This window comes from Staurois parvus, unplaced genomic scaffold (assembly GCF_062004578.1).
Source record: "Staurois parvus isolate SC_StPar_1 unplaced genomic scaffold, SC_StPar_1.0 ptg001945l, whole genome shotgun sequence".
NCBI lineage: Eukaryota > Metazoa > Chordata > Amphibia > Anura > Ranidae > Staurois > Staurois parvus.
In genome coordinates, this window is record NW_028319741.1 from 40,666 (window position 1) to 54,610 (window position 13,945).

The 13,945-nt window shown below is 47.8% G+C and overlaps 1 protein-coding gene across 2 annotated transcripts in view; it reads right to left on the minus strand.

Moving 5' to 3' along the window:
* The window catches only part of VWA5B1 (von Willebrand factor A domain containing 5B1), a 117,191-nt gene that overhangs the window by 15,934 nt on the left and 87,312 nt on the right, over positions 1-13,945 (minus strand). For both annotated transcript variants that reach the window (XR_016308865.1, XM_089664560.1), the window contains exon 15: positions 1,906-2,140. Coding sequence is in view for 1 of the 2 variants with exons in the window: in XM_089664560.1 (XP_089520686.1) it covers positions 1,906-2,140 (235 nt within the window). In the remaining variant the exon portion in view is untranslated. The remainder of the gene's footprint in view (positions 1-1,905; positions 2,141-13,945) is intronic.

A 13,945-nucleotide genomic window follows, 5' to 3' on the forward strand; every position in this document is an offset into this window, starting at 1 on the left:
TTGGAGGGGACCAAAAATTTAGCACTTCATCCAAAGGAAAAAGGTTCCTAAAATGTATCTAAAATGTATCTAAAATATATTTAAAAATAAATATATATATATATATATATTAAATTAAAAAAAAGTATCTTAAATGTATCTTAAATGTATCTACAATGTATCTAAAATATATATATATCTAAAATGTATCTAAAATGAATCTAAAATACATAGATAAAAAATGTATCTAAAATGTATCTAAAATATATCTAAAATTGATCTAAAAATGTATCTAAAAATATATATATCTACAAATGTATCTAAAATATATCTAAACAAAAAAAAAAATAAAAAAATAAAATAAAATATATCTAAAATGTATCTTAAATGTAACTAAAATATATCTAAAAATGTATCTAAAAATATATCTATTGTTCCTGACCGGGGTCTATTGATGCTGGAGTGGATCTATTGTTACCAGGGAGAAATTTGTTGCAGGGGGTCTATTTTTGCTGGTGGGGTCAATTGTTGCTGGGAGAGATCAACTGTTGAGGGAGGAGTCTGTTGTTGCTGGCTGCTAGAGGGTCTATTGATGCTGGAGTAGATCTATTGTTACCAGGGGGCAATTTGTTGGAGGCGTGTCTATTGTCTTTCCCCCCGCGACCGACCGCTTTCCCCTGGGGGGGTCTATTGCTGCTCAGGCAGGATCTGTTGCTGCTGGGGAGATCTATAGTTGCTGGCTACAGGGGATCTGTTTTACTGCTTTTCTTATCATTAACCCCATCCAATTGAAATGCCAGAAGGCGGAGGCGGGCATTCCGATCATGTGACCGCTGTGACTGGCTCTCACATTGGTCACATGATCCAAAGCTGCAAGCATGCATCAGGACGCATACATGTGGCCGCTCAGCATTAAAGCCCACCTGCAGAGCGGCCGCCTATATGCGTGCGGACAGCAGGAAGAGGGTAACAAATGACTTACTGCCACAAAATGATACTCGAGTCTGTATTCTCTAAAAGGGGTGGTCCTGGGAGGTGGGTAGGGGGTGGAACCAGGGGTGGACTGACCATTTGGAAACTCGGACACTGCCCGAGGGCCCGGGGTCAGTAGGGGGCCCCATGAGATGCCCCTGGTACCTTTTTCATAGGCTTTTTTGAGTTTGGGCAAGGACACAGGGGCCCCATGATCCCCTATTGCCCGGGGGCCCCATGAGTTGTCAGTCCACCCCTGGGTGGAACCAAGGGAATGGTGCTCAGGGGTGGGTAGGGGGAGGAGATAAGGGGTGACTCGGAAGGAGGAAGCAGCTGCACCTATTCGAAAAAGCCCCAACCATAACACTTCTATGGAGCTGGGAGAGTTGCAAACATTTCTTTTACATAAAGTTTTAGACAACTGCCATTTTTTTTGCCATGTAAAGTTATCTTAATACTCTAAAAACATTTTTTTTCCCTGTGGAAAATAAAAACAATAAAAAAACTGCACACATTTTTAAACAACTTGCTATACTTTGCCGCAAGAACTGCAAAATGATCCCACAAAATGTATTCATTTTTTTTTTTTTCAACTTAGCTTTTATATCAAGAAAAAAAGTTTTGCTGAACTTTAAGCAATTTTTTTCAAGCAATGTTTTCAGCAATTTTTTCAGCAATTTTTTATTAATAGAAATTGCACAATTTTAATGAAAAATTTAGAACTTTAATAAAAAAAAAAAAATTTTCAAGCAATTTTTTCAGCATTTTTTTCTAAATAGAAATTGCACAATTTTAATGAAAAATTTTGAACTGTAATAAATAAAAAACAAAAATGCCCGGCAAACAGGACTACGGCATTTTGCAGCACCGGCGTCCAAAGCGTAGCCGCATAAAAGTCGGACAATCTTCCCCACACACAGACAGATGCACATGGACCTGAAGAGAGAGTCTCACCCAGATCGCCCGGGCTGCTGAACGGCTGGCTGTCGGAAGAGGATTTCAGAGAGAGGGAGGTCTCATGCTGGGTGGAGGGGCTTCCTGTGTTGAATGGTTTTACCGCCTCGGGGGTCAGTGGGCACTCCCCATCATGGCAGAATGACAGGCAGCTTTGCTGAAGCAGAGACGGACGCCGGGCGCCGGCACCCCTAATCTTTGTGGTGCTGACAAACGGACTGACGGACAAAGAGGACTGATGGGATCCAAGAAAAATATGGATGGGGGTGAGGGTGGGGTGGGGGGGAGGGGGAGATAAGAAAAAGATGGAGGACCATTACCACCTTTATAATTACTGGTGAACTTTCCTCATACAACCAAATATGCGCACAAACTGGTATTCAAATTTAAAGGCAAACCCCGCCCTCAAGAAAATTTTACCCAAATTTTAGTCACATTTCTGTGATATTAAAAATGTTTCACGGTCGGTAAAATGCAGAATTCGGGGATTCTGGCATCCGTTACCCACAAGTGGGAGGAGACTGAACTCCACGGAGGAACTTAGGAACACAATCCAGGGAAAGCAATGGCAGAGATTCTGGGGTGTTCTAAAGAGAAAGTCTATTTTTAATAAAAGCTGAAAAAAAATATATTTATTGGATAAAACCAGACCGAGGACGGGCTTTGTCTTTAATAAACAGCAGGTTCAATTTTTAAAAATTAAAAAAAAAAACAAATCGGTGCTGCCCTCATTTAAATCAAGTTCCAATATTAACTAATTAAATTTATTAAATATTAACTAATTAATTAAATATTGATCGGGATAGGAGGATTTTTTTTCCTGCAATTTAAATTTTTTTTTTTTTTACAATAATTTGGATTTTTGTGACATCCGATTTCTCTGCAGACTATTGCGGCTTTTCGCTCCAGTGGCTTGCGCGTCTGCCTTGCATGCACCAGTAATTATAACATAATGGATAGAGAAGGGCACGGTTTGGGATTTTTTTCGGCATTTTCAGTAACGCCTTTGGAGGGTGTTAATGAAAAAAAAAATCCTCAATTTCCTCTCCTCTATCCATTATTGCGCTAATTTGTCGAGTCACAAAACCGAAGCCGGAAAACTTACCGATTTTTTTTCCCGGAATAAAGACAGTTTGCTGCTTTCAGATACATATGCATTGAATATTGAAACAATATAATATACCTACCGCCAAGGGGGGGGGGGGGGGGGGGTTTCGTGGTCACCAAGGCCATTGGCCTCTCACATCATCACTCCATTTCCTTTATTAATTTGCAAAATGACTTCTTGACTTTTACTCCCTCACCAAGTGGCTGTGGGGACCCGGATCTGAACCTACGATCTCCGCTGTGTCTGGCAGTGTCTCTTCTTGCTGAGCCACCTGAGATGATGGACAGCTCCCTGTATCTTGCATGATTCCTTAGACAACCTTGCCTTGTGTCTTGTTTCTCTTGAACCTTTTGTTCCTTCCATGAACTTCCTGTTTAAGCCACGCCTTTGCACTTCTGGTTTGCCAGATTATTGTGCTCTCTCCAGCCGATATTCCGCTCTTGTCTCTCCAACTGCCGTCCGTATCTTTCCCACCGCTTGTTACCGACCTTTGGCTTGTTCCTCGACTACACTTCTGCTTGATCCCAACCTGCAACCCCTTGCCACCAACCTTCTGCTTGATCCCCACCTGCAACCCCTTGCCACGAACCTTCTGCTTGATCCCCACCTGCAACCCCTTGCCACCAACCTTCTGCTTGATCCCCACCTGCAACCCCTTGCCACCAACCTTCTGCTTGATCCCCACCTGCAACCCCTTGCCGCCAACCTTCTGCTTGATCCCCACCTGCAACCCCTTGCCGCCAACCTTCTGCTTGATCCCCACCTGCAACCCCTTGCCGCCAACCTTCTGCTTGATCCCCACCTGCAACCCCTTGCCGCCAACCTTCTGCTTGATCCCAACCTGCAACCCCTTGCCGCCAACCTTCTGCTTGATCCCAACCTGCAACCCCTTGCCGCCAACCTTCTGCTTGTTCCCCATCTGCAACCCCTTGCCACCAACCTTCTGCTTGATCCCCACCGGCAACCCCTTGCCACCAACCTTCTGCTTGATCCCCACCTGCAACCCCTTGCCACCAACCTTCTCCTTGATCCCCACCTGCAACCCCTTGCCACCAACCTTCTGCTTGATCCCCACCTACAACCTCTTGCCCCCATTCTTCTGCTTGATCCCAACCTGCAACCCCTTGTCATTGACCTTTGGCTTGTAACTGACTATGCTTCTGCTTGATCCCAACCTGCAACCCCTTCTTACCAACCTTTGGCTTGCTTACTGACTACACTTCTGCTTGATCTCAACCTGCAACCCCTTGTTACCGACCTTTGGATTTTAACTGACTATGCTTCTGCTTGATCCCAACCTTCAACCCCTTGTTACCAACCTTTGGCTTGTAACTCTCTAAGCTTCTGTTTGATCCCAATCTGTAGCTCCTTGTTATCGACCTTTGGCTTGTAACTGACTATGCTTCTGCTTGATCCCAACTTGCAACCCCTTCTTACCAACCTTTGGCTTGCTTACTGACTACACTTCTGCTTGATCTCAACCTGCAATCCCTTGTTACTGACCTTTGGCTTGTTTACTGACTACACTTCTGCTTGATCCCAACCTGCAACCCCTTGTTACCGACCTTTGGCTTGTAACTCTCTAAGCTTCTGTTTGATCCCAATCTGTAGCTCCTTGTTATCGACCTTTGGCTTGTAACTGACTATGCTTCTGCTTGATCCCAGTCTGCAACCCCTTGTTACCAACCTTTGGCTTGTAACTGACTATACTTCTGCTTGATCCCTACCTGCTATATCTACTATTGGACCCCAGTTTTCTCACCTCCTGGTGGGGTGATCTTGAGGACTGTGACCTGGTACTAACAGGCACCAAAACCCATCTCCACCATCAGAAGCTCTGGTGAACTCTGGTTGGTGCTTAAACCTCTGCACGTCATCTGCCAGGGTGACCTATCCTGCTGGTCAGTGGGAGCCTCTCTACTGCTATAGCTCCTGGTCTCCGAGCCTGAACCCTGACTGTGACAGTGGCAGATTGAGGAACAATATACACTATATGGGTACAAGGTATGCAGACTCTCCTCCTAATGACTCTGCTCAGGTGTCTCCAGTGAACGATACTGTTAATGCTACAGCAGGACATTGTAGACAATTGTGCATATTCAACCTTGGGGTAACAGTTTGGTGAAGACCCTTTTCTGTTAAAGGCATAACTGTATCCTTTTGTACAAAGCCAGCTTCATAAAGACATGGTTCAACCAGTTTGGTGTGGAGGAACTTGAATGTCCTGCACAGACCTCAGCTCTACTGAACACCTCTGGGATTATTGGAACCCCAATGTCCTCATCCAACATCAGTACCTGACCCCACAAATATTATTTTGCATGACAGGGGTTCTAGCCTTCCCTCTGTGCTTCCATACTCAACAGTCTTGGAAAGGTCCTTTTCAGTTTCAGAATGACCAACTCCATGAAGACATAGTTTGACGAGTTTGGTGTGGAGAAACTTGAGTGTCCTGTACAGAGCCCCGACCTCAACTCTACTGAACACCCTTGAGATGAATTGGAACCACAATATGAAGCCAGATGTCCTCATCCAACATCAGTACCTGACTCCACAAATATTATTTCGCATGACAGGGGTTCTAGCCTTCCCCCTGTGCTTCCATACTCAACAATCTTGGAAAGGTCCTTTTCAGTTCCAGAATGACCAACTCCATGAAGACATAGTTTGACGAGTTTGGTGTGGAGAAACTTGAGTGTCCTGTACAGAGCCCCGACCTCAACTCTACTGAACACCTCTGGGATTATTAGAACCCCAATTTGAAACCAGATGTCCTCATCCAACATCATTACCTGACCTCACAAATATTATTTCGCATGACAGGGGTTCTAGCCTTCCCGCTGTACTTCCATACTCAACAGTCTTGGAAAGGTCCTTTTTCAGTTCCAGAATGACCAACTCCATGAAGACATAGTTTGACGAGTTTGGTGTGGAAGAACTAGAGTGTCCTGCGCAGAGCCCTGACCTCAACCCTACTGAACACCCTTGAGATGAATTGGAACCCCAATTTGAAGCCAGTTGTCCTCATTCAATATCAGCAACAATACCTAGATATTCTCCAAAATCTTGTTGAAAGCCATCCCAGAAGAATGGAAGTTGTTAGAGCCTTAAAGGAGAGGGTGCAAACTCCACAATAATACCGATTATTCTAAAAACAGACCTTGTAGAACCTGGCTAGGGACAGCCAAGTCCTACAAGGTTTATTATTTGGCACTGATTATCGTACATCACGTCATCTACTGAGGGATATCATCTTGAGTCACAAATCACTGAGGGATGCCATCTTGAGTCACAAATCACTTATCTTTAATTGTTTTCTTTCTTACTAGTTCCAAAAATTATTAAACAACAAAGAACAGGGTGGTGTCACAATAAAAGAAGGGGGGGGGGGGCAAACTGTGAAACCCAAACTAGGCACTGAAAGAAGTATGGAGGCTGTTTTGTCTCCTGGGCCTCTATCCTATCAGCGTTCAGCCGGTCCCCTCTTTAGGAACGAGTGAGATCAACGACACGGAACTTCGACAAATGTTTTTGATATTTTTAGACGCCGCAGTCAAAATAAAAACAGAAATACTTTGTACTAGAACATTTGTAGATATCTACACGAAACAGGGACCTACTTCAACAGATGTAGCCTCCCACGAGTAATCTGCCAAAGAAAAGGCGAAAAAGCATTTTTTTTTTTTTTTTAGGGGTTCTCCAATATGTGCAAAATTTTGAGATGAGGATTGAGATCTGGAATGTAATGGAGGGAGATAATTTCTTTAACTCCAATTTTCTTGGGCGTATAAAGCCACCAATACCACGATGGAGGATGAAGTAGAAGTTGCAGAAAACCTTCAACCTGTTTTTTTTTTCTATAATGGAAACACTAGATGGGTTATCTATGGTACTACACGCCGTTCCCGTCCATTGTTACCAACCAAAGTGGCTGGAGTGGAACGCACGGTACCTTGTAAAGGCCAAAATCTTACAATGGTCAACTGAACTGGTTTGGGGTCAATTGAATTAAAAAAAATTTTTAACCACCTCCCGTCCGGCCCATGTATATAAACAGCCAGACAGTGGCAGTGCAGGGGCGGGTGGACGTTTATAAATGGCCTCTCCACCCCCAGCTTGTGCGCGCTCCCTGGGAGCTCGCAGCACCGCGATCCGCCCACACAGTGCCCACACAGTGTAACACCGATCGCTGTACGGGACCTCTGTGTGAGATCATGTGATCACTGATTGGCCAAGGGGGGGAAAGCGTCCGGACTGGAAGGGGGGGGGGGGGGAAGCGTCCGGACTGGAGGGGGGGGGGGAAAGCGTCCGGACTGGAGGGGGGGGGGAAAGCGTCCGGACTGGAGGGGGGGGGGGGAAAGCGTCCGGACTGGAAGGGGGGGGGAAAGCGTCCGGACTAGAAGGGGGGGGGGGGAAGCGTCCGGACTGGAAGGGGGGGGGGGAAGCGTCCGGACTGGAAGGGGGGGGGGGAAGCGTCCGGACTGGAAGGGGGGGGGGGAAGCGTCCGGACTGGAAGGGGGGGGGAAAGCGTCCGGACTGGAAGGGGGGGAAAGCGTCCGGACTGGAAGGGGGGGGAAAGCGTCCGGACTGGAAGGGGGGGAAAGCGTCCGGATTGGAAGTGGAGGAAAGCGTCCGGACTGGAAGGGGGGGAAAGCGTCCGGACTGGAAGGGGGGGAAAGCGTCCGGACTGGAAGGGGGTGAAAGCGTCCGGACTGGAAGGGGGGGAAAGCGTCCGGACTGGAAGGGGGGGAAAGCGTCCGGACTGGAAGGGGGGGAAAGCGTCCGGACTGGAAGGGGGGGGGAAAGCGTCCGGACTGGAAGGGGGTGAAAGTGTCCGGACTGGAAGGGGGGGAAAGAGTCCGGACTGGAAGGGGGTGAAAGTGTCCGGACTGGAAGGGGGGGAAAGAGTCCGGACTGGAAGGGGGTGAAAGCGTCCGGACTGGAAGGGGGAGGAAAGCGTCCGGACTGGAAGGGGGGGAAAGCGTCCGGATTGGAAGTGGAGGAAAGCGTCCGGACTGGAAGGGGGGGAAAGCGTCCGGACTGGAAGGGGGTGAAAGCGTCCGGACTGGAAGGGGGTGAAAGCGTCCGGACTGGAAGGGGGTGAAAGCGTCCGGACTGGAAGGGGGGGAAAGCGTCCGGACTGGAAGGGGGGGAAAGCGTCCGGACTGGAAGGGGGGGAAAGCGTCCGGACTGGAAGGGGGTGAAAGCGTCCGGACTGGAAGGGGGTGAAAGTGTCCGGACTGGAAGGGGGTGAAAGTGTCCGGACTGGAAGGGGGGGAAAGAGTCCGGACTGGAAGGGGGGGAAAGAGTCCGGACTGGAAGTGGCTAATGAATGTTTTTAGTATCTTCAGCAAATTGCTTTCCAAATAAACATCTAAAGGCCAACTTTTGTTTTTTGATTTCTGTGTCAAATTTTATTGCCCATTTCCTTGCTGGGTAGATTTTCCATCGCTTCTCGTCATGCCCGTGAATCAGGATTGACAAAGCACAATGGGTTTTTTCTATAGCAAGCGGATCAGGCGCTGTTTGCTTTCAGACTCCCTCTCTGATTGAAACCTCTTAATGAGCCTTCTGAATAGGCAGACAGGTAGGAGGGGAGTCGCTTTTTTCAAACTCATTTATGTGCTTGTAAATTTTATCTTTGAATGATTGAACTCAGAGGAGGGAACTACTTTCGCTGTAGACGCCCCAAACAAAAGACGTCAGAATTTTCGGTTCTTGGGGCGCAATACTTCCCAGCATCAGCAATGTCTATATCGGAATGGCTGTATAATATCATAAACTTCGTCACAGTTATCAGGAGATCTGAGCATAGCCAACATCAAACCATTCTCTCCATCCCCCGGGATGATATTTGATAGGTTCAGGCAATATTTAGGCATGTTTCATTAAACACGGAATAATCAGTATATTCATCAAATCTCCATAAAGTCATTTAAAGGTTCTTAATACTAAACATTATCCAAAACACGCTACAGAGGGTGTCATTGTGCCACCGCATACGTAAATCATCACCTAAACGTGCGCCTACATTCAGAGGGTGCTGGACACAATGGTACCTGTGGAGTAGTTTTGTCAGGGTCTTGTCCACGGCAGGAGTTCTGGAAGATCTGGCATTTCTGCCAGTACTCTGCATGGCCGCAGAAGTACACATCAGCCTCAGTCTGGTGCCAGACGGCCTTTAAAAGGAGGCTCATCACTTCCTCTGGTTGCTGGATGATCTCTAGCTCCACGTGCCTTGTTCCTGTTTCCTGTGATTCTGACCTGTGATTTCCTGTTACCGACTCGGCTTGAAAACTGCCTGGAAGGCTTTACAGACCATTTAAAGTGCCTTGAAGGTCAGTTAGGAGGTTTGAAGGCCAGCTGAAGGATCATGAAAACTGCCTAGAAGGCTTTACAGACCATTTAAAGTGCCTTGAAGGTCAGTTAGGAGTTTGAAGGCCAGCTGAAGGGTCATGGAAACTGCCTAGAACAATTTACAGACCATTTAAAGTTCCTTGAAGGTCAGTTAGGAGGTTTGAAGGCCAGCTGAAGGATCATGAAAACTGCCTAGAAGGCTTTACAGACCATTTAAAGTTCCTTGAAGGTCAGTTAGGAGGTTTGAAGGTCAGCTGAAGGATCATGAAAACTGCCTAGAAGGCTTTACAGACCATTTAAAGTGCCTTGAAGGTCAGTTAGGAGGTTTGAAGGCCAGCTGAAGGGTCATTAAAATGCCCAGAAGGCTTTACAGACCATTTAAAGTGCCTTAAAGGTCAGTTAGGAGGTTTGAAGGCCAGCTGTAGGGTCATGGAAACTGCCTAGAACAATTTACAGACCATTTAAAGTGCCATGAAGGTCCGTTAGGAGGTTTGAAGGCCAGCTGAAGGGTCATGGAAACTGCCTAGAACAATTTACAGACCATTTAAAGTGCCTTGAAGATCAGTTGAAGACCAGTCAGATTAGCTGAAGACATTGACTGGCTAGAAGTTAGAAGGCTTTGAATGCCAGCTAGGTGGTCTTCAAGACCAGCAAAGGAGCTATGGAGACCAGCTAGAAGGCACTAAGAACCAACCAGAAGGCCATACAAATAGACAACAGACCACAGATCCATAAGCAGCTGGATGTTGGGTTGGGCCAATGTGTCTCCCGATATCCCAAAAAAATCCATAAACGACCACCTGCTGGAAATATTTGTTTTGATTGGCGTGTTCCTTTAAATTCTGGGTAGAATTATGTCATGGGAATCCCGAGTCTTCGATGGAACCCTGATAAATATAAGCAGAGACTACCAGGGCCTGTAGAGTCAGCATGCGGTAGGATTCCCCCTGAGGATGCCTCTCCCGCTGGACTAATTGCTGCTTGCTCTTTTACTAATTAATAGAGATACTTCAAAAATGAGGGTTAACCGTTGGAGAGGATTTCCGCCGCAGGCATTTGTGTTTTGGAATTCTGAGATTAAACTGATAATAACTTAATCACGCAATATAATCACGAGGAGCAGCTGTTCCCGTCCAGACCGTTCATCCGTGGCTTCACAGGGCCTGGGCGTCGCTCCGAAGGGTCACCATGGGCAGTGTGACCACAAATGTCTCTGACACCGCGATACATCCTCTGACACCGCGATACATCCTCTGACACCGCGATACATCCTCTGACACCGCGATACATCCTCTGACACCGCGATACATCCTCTGACACCGCGATACATCCTCTGACACCGTGATACATCCTCTGACTTTATGCCCTCAGAGACTCCACAGAGAATGAGACAGCAGCCCAACGTGAATCCAGCATTGGGATCTTCATCAAGGATCCTTTGGACCTTCTCACTAAAACCAAAATTCTGTTACAGACTGGTGCACTTTTATGCATGAAAAAGAAAACTACTGTGGGAAAATCTCCTCATTGTGGGAGGGGCAGAGACACAAAGTAATGGGGGGAATCTCATTATTGTGGGAGGGGCAGAGACACAAAGTAATGGGGGGAATCTCATTATTGTGGGAGGGGCAGAGACACAAAGTAATGGGGGAATCTCATCATTGTGGGAGGGGCAGAGACACAAAGTAATGGGGGAATCTCATCATTGTGGGAGGGGCAGAGACACAAAGTAATGGGGGAATCTCATCATTGTGGGAGGGGCAGAGACACAAAGTAATGGGGGGAATCTCATCATTGTGGGAGGGGCAGAGACACAAAGTAATGGGGGAATCTCATCATTGTGGGAGGGGCAGAGACACAAAGTAATGGGGGGATCTCATCATTGTGGGAGGGGCAGAGACACAAAGTAATGGGGGAATCTCATTATTGTGGGAGGGGCAGAGACACAAAGTAATGGGGGAATCTCATTATTGTGGGTGGGGCAGAGACACAAAGTAATGGGGGGATCTCATCATTGTGGGAGGGGCAGAGACACAAAGTAATGGGGGGATCTCATCATTGTGGGAGGGGCAGAGACACAAAGTAATAGGGGAATCTCATTATTGTGGGAGGGGCAGAGACACAAAGTAATGGGGGGATCTCATCATTGTGGGAGGGGCAGAGACACAAAGTAATGGGGGAATCTCCCCATTGTGGGAGGGGTAGAGATACAAACTACTGCAGGGAAATCTCCCCATTGTGGGAGGGGCAGAGACACCAACTACTGCAGGGAAATCTCCCCATTGTGGGAGGGGCAGAGACACCAACTACTGCAGGGAAATCTCCCCATTGTGGGAGGGGCAGAGACACCAACTACTGCAAGGAAATCTCCCCATTGTGGGAGGGGCAGAGACACCAAAAACTGCAGGGAAATCTCCCCATTGTGGGAGGGGCAGAGATACAAACTACTGCAGGAAATCTCCCCATTGTGGGAGGGGCAGAGACACAAACTACTGCAGGAAATCTCCCCATTGTGGGAGGGGCAGAGACACAAACTACTGCAGGAAATCTCCCCATTGTGGGAGGGGCAGAGACACAAACTACTGGGGGAAATCTCATCATTGTGGGAGGGGCAGAGACACCAACTACTGGAGGGAAATCTCCCCATTGTGGGAGGGGCAGAGACACCAACTACTGCAGGGAAATCTCCCCATTGTGGGAGGGGCAGAGACATAAATTACTGCAGGGAAATCTCCCCATTGTGGGAGGGGCAGAGACACAACTACTGCAGGGAAATCTCCCCATTGTGGGAGTGGCAGATACACAAACTACTGCAGGTAAATCTCCCCATTGTGGGAGGGGCAGAGACACAACTACTGCAGGAAATCTCCCCATTGTGGGAGGGGCAGAGACACAACTACTGCAGGGAAATCTCCCCATTGTGGGAGAGGCAGAGACACAACTACTGCAGGAAATCTCCCCATTGTGGGAGGGGCAGAGACACAAACTACTGCAGGGAAATCTCCCCATTGTGGGAGGGGCAGAGACACAAACTACTGCAGGGAAATCTCCCCATTGTGGGAGGGGCAGAGACACAAACTACTGCAGGAAATCTCCCCATTGTGGGAGGGGCAGAGACACAAACTACTGCAGGGAAATCTCCCCATTGTGGGAAGCTTCTACATTGGGAATACTAGAAAACGACCGTCATTTAAAATAAATGTCTTCCTGCAATATCTACGTCTTCGCACAGTAACTGGCCGGACGCCAAACGCGGCAAAAGATTAAGACAAAATGTTTTGGGATTAAAGCTCTCGCCGCTGGTTGGGGGGGGGGGGAGGGGGTAGTTTTCTCCATCGATTTTTAGCAGCGCAAATGAGATGCTAGGAAGTCTTTAACCTGAGCTGTGTTGCTATGGCAACTAGGGATGTCTATTTGGAAGTGAGAGTGCCCCATTTTCACGCCACGCTGGGGGGATCATGATGTACGGTATGGAGAGGCGCCCAGAGAGTGCGGGAAACGCTGCAGAGACACTCAAACTGCCTGTGGCTCCCTCCCCTCCACCCCAGCCTGCCTTCCTGCAAGTGAAAAAAAATCCACACTGGGGATCCAAGGGTTAAAATCTCCATTTCGCTTTGCTGCGGGAGGCTTCCCCGCGGTCGCCGGACATCAAAAGGGCCATTACTTAATCCCTTCTGCACTGGAGACCAATGCCGCGGCCAGTCTGACTGTACCTGATGTGTGATTTCAGCGGTCAGAGGGCTATGTGGTACCAGCTGAGTCCTCCGGGGGGAACGAACGTTATTAAATGTGAATTATTAAAGGGACAAGACGAATTTTACCGGAAGCGCTTCCCATTAAATCATTCTAAACTGACGTGCGCCGCCTTTGAAGGAAGACGATAAAACCGTAAATGACTTCATTAAGAAATTAATTTATTTTTGCCCGTTAATGACAGCTCTGTGCGAAACGCGTAGCTTGCCATGGCTGGGAGTGGTTGCTGTTGTGCCAGGGGCGGACTGACCATTTGGGAACTCGGGCACTGCCCGAGGGCCCGGGGTCAGTAGGGGGCCCCATGAGATGCCCCTGATACCTTTCATAGGCTTTTTTGGGTGTGGTTTGAGTGCGGGCGAGGACACAGGGGCCCCATGATCTCTTATTGCCCGGGGGCCCCATGAGTTGTCAGCCTGCCCCTGTGTTGTGCCCATCCTTTAGCTTCAGTGCAGATCAGGATTCCTGAGCTGAGTCAGTGATTCATAAAGTGCTGAAGCCAGAGACAGCCAAGCACTGAACATTTTCAGGAGGAGGTCAGCAGAAGAAACCCTAGTACTTGGCACTTTCCTATTCTGCCTGAGGCTTCTGAGGGACCTGAGTCCCTCAGACCCTTGGAAATGCTGCCACTCCCTACTGCCAGATTCTACATGCTGCTGGAAGAGGGAAACCCTGCTAGAGTGGACGAGATCTGACCCTGGAATTCTCAAGGGAATTCAGAAGGCCCAGGATGATGTCCCCTTCCTGACCGCTTTGAGGTCAATACAATCCCTGCTATATAGGCGCAATCAAGTGCCACAGTTATAATACGGCCTTCTTTGCCGA